Genomic DNA, 13,238 nt, shown 5'->3' on the forward strand with positions numbered 1-13,238 from the left:
ACTAGTACGGGACCCAGTAGACTTCCAGAAAACTATCGCCGGGAACTGCCGTTGACGTCTCAACGGGCAGCAGCGAGAGGCAAAGAGGGGGGGTCTCAGCAATGGTGGGCCAAGTGACATGCCCTCCGCAGCCCCGGCACATCAAAGGCTCAGGCACAGCATCAAGATATGTGGGCAGGCGAGCGCACCTCGTCATCTCATCGCCCGAGTTCAATCGGTCTCGAGCTAGGAGAAGGCGTTTGTCATTTGTCCTGACAGCGACATGCGATGGCAAGCAAATTGGGCCCGGCGGGCTCCGCCATGTCCCCGATTCAAGCAACAGGCCGGGATGATCCCTCGGGCGGGTCTCCGGTGGCAAGCACGGCCGTCTCTGCCCAACGGACAATTGGGAATTGGGAGACAATGTGAAGAGAGCAACGCAGGGGCATGGCCGGGCGCAGAGTCTTCGTGGCAGCGCGCGGGCGTGCTTGTGACGGCTTCGTTCCTGGGAGGGATAGCCCGGCGTGCGAAGAGGCTATAGGCGACAGCGCAACGTGGCGGCAGGGTCATCAGGTATCTTGAAAGTCAGTTGGCTCGTTATGGTCCCCAGCCCTCCATCTGGCACGAGATGTGGTGCCTGTTCGTCGATCGCTTACCAGACAGTCGACGGAACGGAGCTGTCTCCTTGGACGCGCCGCCTGATCGTTGTCGTTACACCCAAGGTTGGCCAGCCGGCTGTGAGGGCGAGGAGCGGTGAGGAGCGTCCTCGGGCTCGAACGTGCGGTGTTTGTTCTCCGTGCCCGTACATGCAATCTTGGGCAGGGAGATCTGCTCGAGGCTATGCCGTGAAACTTTGAGGGTCGACGGCGAGTCTGGCGGTAGTTGTGGATCACGCGCGGATGTCGGACGTATAACGTCCATAATTGCAAATCGTCGGGCACTGTGGTTCTGGACCATTCGTGAACTGGCTTGCCTGACCTGACTTGCGTAGCTGCATCTTTCCGAGCCCCCCCCCCCCCTTCGTGGATTTTACGCATCAAGTCCAATGGACTCTGGCGCAGAGATCTCCTTTGGTCAACACTGGCGACGACCAATGCTTGGGCTGATATCGGCCGTTCCTGTGTAACATGTAACAGGGGGGTGGGGTTTTCGTTGGGTTGCGAAATGGGGTGCTCGTTGCAGCCCAAGGCTGGTGCTTGTCAGGCGCTTGACGGCCGTTGCCCTGGGCCGCGAAGACCATTAGCATGACCTGGTCCACGATGCAGCCAGCTGGGCTGAGGATGGCTTCGAAGCGCCCAGGTTCGACTTGGCCTCTCGATCGAATCGGCATGGAAAGGGATGTCATGAACCAGTGGCCAGGTGGGTTTGTTCGGACACCAGGGAGACAGGCGTCGTGCCACTGTGGGTTCCAAGGGCTGGCAACTGAAGAAGAGGGCCATGTAATTGATTGATTCACGAAGCATGCATGGGCATGAACCCTTGCTCGCATTAGTGGGTTGTGATGATGCGAAGTTGGTGAACCAGACGAAAGGACGAAGAAAAGGGTCGTGACCGCTCCTCAAGGGGAAGGTGTTGAACTTCCCACCTCATCTCACTCGGGAAGTGACCACCAACATCGTCACTCCTTCCGTCTGCCCTCCCTCAGCCGCGACAGCGACCGCCACCACAACCACAACCACAACCACAACTTCGTTCCTGGAATCAAAGCGTTCTACAGCATTCAACTCTGCAGCTCGACCGTTCTGGAGCACGTCAAGAAGCTCGATACTTCAGAAGCAGCCCACACGCCTGATACTCTGTCTCATTTCATCGGCATGCAATAACTGCATTCTTTCCCACATCTTTCTTGTCTGTCTCGTTAGCAAGACAGATCAGCATCCCAGCATTCAGGAAGCTCGATCCGAAAGTCAGGGGGACCAATCGAAGATCCAGAGGCAACCCGTCTCGGTTATGAACCGATACGAGAACGAAGGCACCTCCGTCACGGTATAAACTCAGCCAGCGAGCGTATCCTGGGAGGGCATCATCGGTCCGGCTTGGCACCCTGAAATTCGATCTTTCATCATCATCAACCAGAGAAACCACATCTTGGCATCCTGAGCCACCACGCTGGTGGGATCAGAAAGAAACAGACATCTGGATCTCGGGACGAGGGGACGAGACATCATTGTGTTGACCGACGCGTTGCTACATCGAGCCGCTGCATGGCCATTCCCTTACCCTGCTCGCCTACCTCCACAACCCAGCGTACTGGCCACCCACGAGCAGTTCTTCGACGCTTCACTGATATCTGGAAACCCCGCTGCTTCCACAGCAGCAATAGCAGGCAGCTGTCTCGCTTCCCCGCCACAGACACCAGGTTTCGCTGTGTAGCACCACACTAAACCACGCGACAGCAGCATTTACTCCTACTTGGCCGACACCACACAGTCCTCATCACCCTGCATAAAACGACCGGCTAAGACAGGACAGCTTGTCGCACAGCCTTTGCTCGATTTTCCGATCATAGCTGGGCGCGAACAAGCCGCCCTTTGCGATCCTGGGCATATATTGAACCCAATCGACCATTCCCGGCCTCCCCGGGCCTGCGGCAGTCGATCCCCCCCGTGCTACCATCATTGTCAACCAAACAGGCCCAGCGTCACGTCATTGCCCCCGAATAACCAGCGTCTCCAATTCTGCCACAGTTCACATTTCTCCTCCGTCTGCCTCTCCACTCGCCTTCTCTGAGCTCATACTGACCCGGACCTTGCTGGTATCGTTTTACTTTTGTTGGATACGAACCCAGTCAACCGGACCACGCTGCTTCTCATGGTCATCCCCATCACATAAATCGCACGCGTCATCTCTCTTGGCCTGCAGGCGCATTGCATATATCCACAAGCGCACAGGGCCAGCCAAAAGCCGGGCCTCTACTCAAATCGGTGTGGCCGTTTCTAAGGGGCCGCATCGCAATACCACCCTACCGTCACCGAACTGAGCTTAATGGTGAACGTGGTGGTCTGACGCGAGCCACAATTCCAGGCCGCCTATCGATACCAGCTGCGTCTGTTTACCAAGCACGCCGCTCGCCTCGGGACGACGTCGAAAGCATTTCACCCCAATTCGCCCTGGAAACCCGGCCCGTTGCTATCCGGGCTTGTCATCCTATTTTCCGCTGTTTAACTCCAGTTGGTCATCGCCAAAGACACGCCGCGGGAGCCGGTCACTGTCCCTTGTCATCACCACCCCGTGGCCCCGCTATCGATACCACATCAACCTGAGAAACCCTCACTACACATATTGTTTCCCTGTTCTTCGCCTGATCGACGGCGTGCCCTCTCGCTTCGACCCGTTATCCACCAGATCAAGGTATAATGAATGGGCCTTTCCCAAGAAAAATATTGACCTCACGTTGCTGACCAAGTATCAGCTAGGCAGACAAGGTGGCATTCTCGGTGGCGCCCTTCTGGATTCTGATCAATCTGCCGACGAGTGGAGGAGCTGACACCAGCACCACTCGTACCCGACCCCAGTAATCCTGCAGTTCCCCACCCTCCCGAACACACATTTGTTGGACCCGACCAGTTGGCCAAGGCCTGACTCAAACCCCCGCCATTTGACCCCTCTTACCTCACTGATTCCACAGCCATCTTTACGTGCCGCTGATTTCTTTCTCGGTAAGGCAGCCCAAGTGTGAGCTGCCACTAAACCATAACGACTCACCAAGCCTCACGTGGATCGGTACCGCCTCGAAAAAACGCAAACCATCCCAAAATAAAGCAAACGCTCGCGCAGCCGCAGCGTTCGTCTCGGTCTGTAGCGTCGCCTGCTGTCGAAGATTCGCTCCGTCGATTGCATTCAACCCGCAGCACTACGAGCCAGAAACACTTTGGCTCTCGACGTCATCATGGAACCCCGCTATCCAAACACTGCTCATTATGGCCACGCTCGGCCGCGCTCGCCAACCTTCAACCCAGCAAGAGCCTCGCTGCCCAGCAGTATAGGATATAGTTCAATGTATGGCGGTGATATTCATGTCATGCCAACGTCCCGATACACCGGAACTTCGAATCGCCATCGCTCCGTCGCAAGCCCAACTACCACCACACACTACGCCGTCTCGAAAGATCCCCTGGCCCGGGGCCCCAACTTGCGAGAAGCCAGTCGTTCCCGCCGCTCCTCAACACTTGATTCATCGAGTCCTCGACCTGTCATCGTCACGACAACACAGAGACCGCAAGGCCATCAACCCTCACACTCGTCCGGCGGTAGACACAGCAGCCCGACGCGCGACGAATACCGAACAAGCGATTCTTTATTTTACACGCAACCTGCCTCTTCGATACGGTCCCGAAGTCACGCTCGTGGCAGCTCATACGGCACCCATGACGAGTTTGCTCACCTTCGGACCGGCGACAACCTCGGCGCAAGGCATGATACGTACCGTAGTCGTACGCCAGCCATATATTCCAATACACCACGCCACAGCGGTACAAATGTAGCTTATGGGGGCGAGGGCTATGAGTACACGAATCCCAGCGACTTGGCTCGCTACGACCTCACTCATGATCGCCCAACCCGGTCACAGAGGCGGGAAAGCTTCGATCGTAGCTACTCCCGGCCTCACGTGAACGTGCCCGCGGACGCCGGCTGGGCGTACAACAGTTCCACGCGATACGACAACCGTGGTGGTCCTCCCCCTAGCACCAGAGGCTTCGACAAGATTACCCGCAGCTCCACTGTGGTTCCATACGAGGCGCCGCCACTTCAAGACTCTGTTCCGCCCACGGTCCCCGTAGCGCCACAACGACTCCAGGTCCCCGACAGCCCAAAGGAACGTCGTACCGGCGGTTCACCGGAAGTCGGTGTTGTGTCTAATGCCGAGCCTCGGGGGCCCCGCAGACGGCCAGTCTCGGTTTATCAAGAGGGCGCACCACGCTCTATTCATCACGAAGAGTATTATCGAAGCAGAGAAGATGACCGTGCCCAGAAATTGTCACGCGACCACGAACGGGAACTTGATCAAGGCTATGGCACCATTCATACCGATTCCTTTCGCGACGAAAGTATCGCGGCGCGTGGCTTCGGCATCAGGACGGAACCCCCTGCCGCACCAGCCCGCAACGACGCTGCGACAGCCGGCGCGGATTACGATAGCCGCCGTGATGTGCGCAAAGGAGCCCGCATGCTAGCAGCGAAGGGAGAAGAATTTCCGACGAGGACAACAGGCGGCCAGTCATTTATGACAAGCCCAAAGAGCATCGGGATCGACGCACTAGCACTGCCAATGATGAAGAGCCAGATCGCAACAGGCTTCGCGACAAGGTCGGCACTGGGCTCGGGATCGCCGCTACAGCTCTAGGCCTCCAGCATGCTGTGGGCAAGGACAAGGACAAGGATGGCAAGCTGCCTGAGAAGAGCGATCAAGAACCGTCTCGTCGACGGAGCCCGGATGATGACCGCGATCGCCGGCGGGATGAAGACTTGTCTTCTAAACCAAATGACCGGTACAGGCCACGCGAAGAGTCTCGCGACCCCCGTGATCGCGCACCCGTCATCGTCGAGACCCGTTCGTCCGTGCCACAGCCAAAGGATGAAGCCGATACCCGTGACCGCCTTCGTCGGGAGGCTGAAGCTAGACTTGGCGGCGAAGGTCCGAGAGTAGGGGGCCCTCGTGAGGCATCATCAGATGAGGAGGCCGTTGCCAAGACTAGGAGGAGACGTCCCTCCATCGCATTTGACCCAACAAATACATCGGATCTCAAGGCTCTGAAAGAGCAGATGGCTGCCATGAACGCTGCCGAGCCGTCAAAGCCTAGGTTGGACAGGCCTGTCGATGCAGAATTGTCGAGGGACCCTCGAGAATCAAGAGAATTGCGGGATTCTCGAGACGAAAGGGACTTGAGGGATCCTCGGGACCAAAGGGACTCGAGGGATTCTCGGGACCAAAGGGACTCGAGGGATTCAAGAGATTACCGAGACATCAGGAGTGCAGCTACTGAGCCATCACGGGACTACAGGGAGCCTCACGCATCAACATCCGAGCCACCGCGCGACTATAGAGATAGTCGCGCTACTGTGGCAGAGCCAGTCCGCGACTACAAAGATTACAAAGATGGCCTTCGTTCGGTGCCTGTTGATTCCTACAGGGAACATAGGGAGTCACGCTCGGCGGTGCCGGAACCCACGCGAGATATGAAGGACGCTCAAGTAGTGTCGCCACCTATCCCGCCAAAAGAGCCGATCCTGCCTCCATCTCAAGATTCGACACTTGTTGGGGGTAAGGACGAATCTCGCGGCCGAGAGCTGACCCCTTTGAAAACTGAAGACAAGCAGGTCCGTGTCGTCTCGCCACCTCGCGACAAATCGGATTCCAAGCCATTAAAGGGCATTCTGAAGCAACCCAGCAAATTCCCCGAGGAGCACAACCCTATTCGTGAGGGCGTCGCTCCGCATAAGGACGACAAGAAACTCAAGGATGCTCCTGCAGGCGCGCGCTGGACTAAGATTAGCCGCAAGGTTGTTAATCCTGAAGCTCTGACGGTCGGCAAAGAACGATTCGAGGTTCGCGATGATTTTGTTATCGTTCTGAGAGTCCTAAGCAAAGAGGAGATTCAAGCGTACGCCTCGGCAACACAGATACTCCGAGGTAGGCCATTTGACAGCCTTCTCCAACATGGTGCACTGCTAACTTACTATCAAGAGCGGCGACGAGACGGAGAACGCACAAGCGATCGCGATCGTGACCGCGACGCTGATCGAGTACGAGATCGCGAGCGGGGGCGTGAACGCGATGGCGATGATGATGAAAGGTCAAAGGCGTACCGCCAACACCGCCGCGATGATGATTACGACAAATACGACGACGATCGCGAACAGGATCGCGGAGATCGGCACCGGAGGCACGAAGAAGACTCGAGGCATCACCGTCGACACCGTGGCGATCGAGAGCGTGACCAGCTGGCTGTTGAAGGATGAGGAGGCGTTGACTGCGTGTCAGGCGATGCAAGGCGTGATGCTTTTCTGTATCGGTTTCCGAAAAGAACATACCATTTGATTTTGTGATGAACTCGGTCTTCTATCTCATACTCAGCTAGCATAGTTGTCGAAGTTGGTAACGGTAGCGCGCAACAATTTACGTGTGAGCGAAGCATATTCTGGGTAGCAAGTTTGGAAGTAAGATATTCATACCCGTGTTTTCTCATGATTCACACCATAAACATGTATTGCGTTGACTGAACCATCCATGCCATAGGTGAGCTTTGCTCTCTGGTTTTTTTCCCCCTCCCGAATGACATCGAGAATGGTCACTACGTGTGTAACTCCAGTGAGCTGGGCAACAGGAGCGAGAAAGGAAACCGGTGAGGTGCTACAATGTGTTTGGCCTTGGCAGTAGCTTCGACCGAGTACGTCGCATGGCCTCCACGCCCTACATGGGGGCCCTGACTCTGACCGCCTCGTCAGATGTTTCTCGCTTGCAACTCACTGCAGGACGAACGGGCGCGTGACATAGTGGCGGTCTCAGTCAGGTCTCATTGCAGACTTGCTTTTCCACCACGGTAACTGCCCGAGCAGCGTGCTATAGATGGCCTTTTCTGATAAGGCCCGCCGCAGGTGGTGTCGAACAACACATCCGTTGCTTCTTGGGATTTTTCCGAACGGACGGGAGGGTGGGGGGAGGGGGGGGGGGGGGGGGGGGATTGCGGGGGGGGGGTTGGTTCATGGCTGGTACTCATCAGTGCCGTCCGCATGCATGGTTTCGTGGCGCTGCTATTGTTGGCGCTCGTCAGCCTTGTGTCCAGCCAGGTGGAGGGTTTATTGTCCGGAGCGTTTAGGCCTCGAGGCTGCACGAAGGTTTTGCTTGACCTACCTTAATTCCACATATCGTAAGCACATGATCTGAGTCAACGAGGAGAGGCAGCGGCATGTACATCATGCCATTTGGGTTTTCTTTTCTGTACCGGGTGCTGCTGGACCTTGGTGCGGGGTATGGTGATGCTTTCTTTTTGCACAGTCTTGCATCATGAATGATTGTGTGATTGTGATGATGCCGGAAATGTACACGGAATCTGATCGCAGTCAGAGGCTGTAACCTTTCGGTCGCAATTGCATCAACATGCCAGTGGAAAGACTACTCTAGGAGGCCCGTTTCCCCTTGATAGCAAATCTCCGGATGAGATGTTGGAACAACTACCACTGAGAAGTCGACGGGCTGCCAAGATGGCAACCGACACGGCAACATGAATGGAAATTCTATCGAGTTCCTGCATAAGGGCCGTACCATTTCTATGGGTCTTCAGCAATACTGACAATAGTCTTCTGATTTACTGGCATGTTCAGGGAGGCTATGTGGTGGCACATCGTTTTTTAGAGTGATATCAAACTCATGAGATTCACAGGCACTCGAGGTCAGTCCCCAAAAGTCACCACAACCATAAGACCGCACTGTCGATATTTACTTAAAGAGGCTAAGAGCTCTATCCACGAATAAAATGGAATCCATGTGAGGCTTTCTTTCATCTGCCTCTTCCCTACGAGAGCCCTGGGTTTCTTGGACACTTACGTGATCTACCAACCTGGCGAGAAGAAATCGAGAGACGGCCAACGCTGCCGAGCAATCAATATACAGCCCGGCACTTTACCATGTGATGAATCACGAACCCGAGACAACCAAAACCCAGTGAAAGTCTGGCCGGTACTACAATGATACATGTCTCAAAGAGGCGTCAAATCTCACAAACAACACCAAGAAACATGGCCATCTGAAATATGACGTATTCCATTGCGCCGCAAACTTCAAGTCAAAACTCTACTGAGCAGGCACTCAGTCTTGTTCAACGCCTAGACATCGCGCGTACCATGTAAAAGGCTGCGATCACGACAAAGGTACTTTGCATAACCAGGGGTGGCCAGGTATCCCAATACGGTTGCAGAATCAAGCTCGTCTCGAGAGAGAGGTTCATCTCATTTGGGTGACCCAGGAACAGGAATCCCAGCCCCCCACGTGAAATACGTGCCACTGAGCGACAGCATCGCCTGGCCTTCGGCATGCTTGAACCGTGCAACTAGGTAGACATGCCGCGCTGCGCCAAGTATCCTGGGGTTAAGTGAGGACTAGGGGACAGGAGGAAAGGGGGGGCGCCTCCTAAGACACGTCGCGTCGCACCCCAAAGCGCTCTGCATTGCGACGCAGCCCGCGCTCTCGTTTTCTGCGACTTAACCCCCAGATACGTCTCATTTCCTTGCTGAGCGCCACTCGGCGACGTCAAATGGCCGCTCGCCGGCCCCGCCGACCGCCTTTGCCGTCCGGGGGTTTGTTCTTCTTCGAGATGTGCAGCCAACTTTAAACGGGCAGACAAACCCATCACGGCTACGCGAAACTCCAGATCACGCGTAAGCCCGTTACTGTAATCTGTGAGACGGTCGAGACAGAGCTAGTACAGCGTTCAGCATCTGCGACTATGCACATCTGTAGGCGACTCATGTGAAACGACATGATGCGAGAGGTTGTTGCAAGTAGCTCGGCCAAGCGCAAGAGATAGATGAACACCGCAAGGTCACATTGATGAGTATACAGTTTCCCAGGTGGATAAGGAGAGCCCACTTTCGACGGCGGGCGAGTCTCTGTCTCATTCAGCCACCTGTCAGCGACGAAGACTGCCGACGACGACATGGGATCCACCACCGCCCGATAGAGTACTAGCAACAGGACGCACGGAGCGCGCTCATTCTTGTCTCTTGCCCCATTCTCTGTATCGCTATGCCCGAGGTGATACTCAGACAGACTCGAAGCGAAATAGGGTCAGCTGATACAGCCGGACCGTGTACAGTCTCCGCTGTGGTCCAACAAGGACCAACAAGCGGCCGGTGCGCTAAAACTCAAGCACTTTGCATGCAATTCTCATGCTTAATGTCGATTTCCCCTCTGCTCCCAGATGGCCGGGCGTGGTCTCGAACCCGAAGGCCCTTCTTAAAAGGGGTAATAAGGCCTCAAAGTTCGTGTCCCGATGATTCAATTCGCCACGGGTTTGAAATCTGACCGTAGTATCAAAAAGACAGTTCAGACTGGAGACCGGTGAAAGGCAGAAAGGGTGGCTGGGCGAGATTAGACACGAGAAGACGTACTGTCTCGCGGAGACGTCTCCGCTTTCGAGGCTGGCAGATCGAGACATGCCTGTCGAGCTCTGATGCCAGGCTCTGGGCCTTCTGGCCGTCGGAAAAGCAACTTCGTTGCGTGATCTGCGGTCTGGGATGAGCTGTTCCCTCTCCACCCCAAGAGCCTGGTGGCGTCTTGAAATTGTTTCCCGTTGAGAAGCCGGGCTACAGACCTTGTAGGCAGCAAGGAGTGCCTGCGAGGGAGAGCTGGCAGCATGGCCTTCGGCCCTGGCCAACTGATTGACGACGTGGATGACTGCTAGGATGACCGTGGTCAGGGCGGGGAACCACCCGTATGGCTTCGGCGGCGTGGAGGTCCTCGGTGACATGCCCGTATTAAGCAAGCAGATCTACCGCTCTGGTACTCAGATCTGTGGCTGTCAGCTGTAGTGGTACGAATGCGACACATTGACAGTGACGATGGCTTGACAACAAGCGGCTTGGTATGTGCGTGTGGGGAGATTCAACTCAGCGAAGGACGGCACACACTTGGCCAACACTTGCACACACTTGGCCAACACTTCCGCATCCAGGGACTGGTTGTTTAGAAAACTTTGGCGATGAAAACTATTATCATCAAGAAATAGTCAGTCCTTGTGCCTCAACCTCTGATAAGTATGCCGCACAATACACTGGCTAATGGTGCCCGAGTTGAACAGACCTGGCCTTCTGGGCGCCTAGGGGGCCAGTATCATTCAGGGCATTGGATCTAGGCCATTGACCGGCGTCTGAACGAGGAGCCTTGCCGACTTGTGTTGTCCATCGCTCGTGCCGTGCATCTGGGATCGCCACTCACCCACATGTGCTTTGAGCGAACATGTGTGGACATCCACGCCTCACAAGATTCTTGTCAATATGGTTGCCTCCATCAGCAGGGACGATCGGCGCCTGATATGCCTTTCTGTTCCGATACGATGCAGAATAAGCTTGAACCCGGAGCTGTGGCCCTGTTCATCGAACCAGTGGGCCGCAAATTTTATACGATGGTAATTTCGTCTCGGCCGTCTTATGGGTCGCTCAGAGGGCCAGAGCAGTGAGTCTTGCCGATGGAGGGACTTGTGATGTCGACATCTACCGGGGCCGACGATACCGCGATAATACGCACGTTTTCTACACACACAGAGACACACAACCTAGGTCCGTCAGCGTCGTATCAAAGCCTTCAAGATTCGCTCGAGATACTCTGCTGATCTGAAGAAATTCACAGGGCATCGAGCGCTGCTTGAGACGAAATGGGGGTTGAGCCGTTGAGTTGCAGGGGTGAGGCAAGCCTCTATTCTCGGCTCAAGCACCCAAGTTGTCGCTTTCGTCGCCTTGCTGCCTTGTCACCGTCCAGGCGGATGACCCTTGCCAACTTGACAGGCATGCTTGTGGGTCATTTAATCCCTCCACTTTCCCCCTGACCTGCTTGTGGCGAAAAGGGTATCGCTTGATGCAGGCGTTGGGCACCAGGGTGAGGCCCCCTGGACACACGGGGTGGGGGTGTGATTAGATGGGCTGGGAGCCTTTTCGTCGCTTGACCGACATTCGGGAGTTTACCGCGCCAGGCTCACGGAATATGGTGGGGTGTCGCCTCTTGGAGAGCGATAGAGCCAATTTTCCCGCCTTCCCCCTTGCGCGTCAAAGAGTGGCCGATGGGATTTCGATTGGCAGGGCCGTGTTGCTTGCACGCGATCGCGAAATCTCTAGCCTCTGGATCAAAAGCACAACCGGCGTCAAATGGCCATGTGGATGTCATGGAAGCCCAGGCTAGCCAGTTGGGCTGCTTCACCGAGCTTTGAAATGGTCTGGTCCTGATGATCACTTTCCCTCGAGAGGCTTGCTCCGCAAAGCCGTTGTTTGATAAAAGTGTGGCGAACGACGAACAAGGATGAGCTGTCTGGGTACTAGGTGCCGTCGGTCAGATTCGATCAGGCATCGTCAACGAGAGATCTTGCGCCCACATTCCCACAGTCGAGGATACGTGTTGCAGGGTCTCCATTGAAAACCTGCAAGGAACACGCCGTCGTTCGCATTTTGGCCCCGGTTCGCGCAGGGGCTGGCGGTCGTGGGATTGACAGCCCACCTGGCTGTAGGTTGTTCTGTGATGCAGCCACACTCTCCACCGCACGCCACATCTAGTTTTGGCCAGCTCGGAAAGGATCTCCATCAGATGTGGCTCAGGATGTTGTTTATATCTTCGGTGTCGGGGTACTTCCTTTTTTTTTCTCTCGAGGAAAAAGGGAACGGCTTAGAGGCTGTCTCGGGGCCTAACGCACAAACTGCGGACCATCAAGAATTGACGAAATTGGGTCTCCATTCCATGTGACCCGTTGTTCGTTGGGGGGGCGGGGGGACGGCGAGAGAAAGAGAGACAGAGAGAAGAAAGAGAGACAGAGAGAGAAGGAGGACTGAGATAAACGGCAGGAGGCCAAGTGGAAGAAGGAAGGGATCTACCGCCTTTGATCGCGCTTTCCCCCTCTACTTCACCCAGATGGCGTTCATGAGGCAGGCACTTTCCAGATGAAATGAGAGAGCATTGACTGCCTGAAGAAACCGAGGAAACCTAAGCAGGCCAGTTTGGGTCAAGCCACATGAGTCCATCAAGGCTCTCGAAGGAACGCTAGAAAGAAGGTGAAGGAGACCGGCCGAGTAGTGCGCTTAGCGTACTATGTAAAGGGTATGGCATCCTCGAACGACACGTGAATCATTTCTTCATGAGCTTCTCTTTGTCTCAGGTAGCAACCCTCCTAGCCCGAGGTACATGTACCCGCCGTCTGGATTACCTAGGTGTGAAGTGGGGGGATCTGGCATCTGGAAGTTACCTAGCCTTGGTCGGCACATTGGGCCTCGACATGCCTTGCCTTAACCACGCCTAAGGTACGTACCTACGGACGTATATGTACGGACGTACGGACGTGCGTACGTGCGCCGTTGACCAAAAATAGCAGATACGGTAACCCATTGACCGCTGGGCTGGGCTGGACTGGACTGCATGTGCGGTCAAAGTCTGAACGCCACAGCAGAAGGTTGGTAGGCTAAAAGGAGCCAGAAAAGGCTCATGGTTGGATGCCGTTGCGGAAGGCAAATCAAAAACGATGAAAGTGAAAGATAACCCGCGGCTCTCGACTCAAAATGAGCGC

General features: G+C 55.5%; 1 protein-coding gene across 1 annotated transcript; it reads left to right on the plus strand.

The window, feature by feature from the left end:
- Positions 1 to 3,868: 3,868 nt before the first annotated feature.
- VDAG_01751 (uncharacterized protein) lies at positions 3,869 to 6,939 on the plus strand (the record flags this gene model as incomplete). Its single annotated transcript, XM_009657780.1, has 2 exons — positions 3,869 to 5,196; positions 5,274 to 6,939. 2 exons carry the CDS (start codon positions 3,869 to 3,871, stop codon positions 6,937 to 6,939), a joined length of 2,994 nt encoding a protein of 997 aa, XP_009656075.1.
- Positions 6,940 to 13,238: the final 6,299 nt, after the last annotated feature.

This window comes from Verticillium dahliae, genomic scaffold, assembly GCF_000150675.1.
Source record: "Verticillium dahliae VdLs.17 supercont1.3 genomic scaffold, whole genome shotgun sequence".
In the NCBI taxonomy this organism is placed as follows: Eukaryota; Fungi; Ascomycota; class Sordariomycetes; order Glomerellales; family Plectosphaerellaceae; genus Verticillium; species Verticillium dahliae.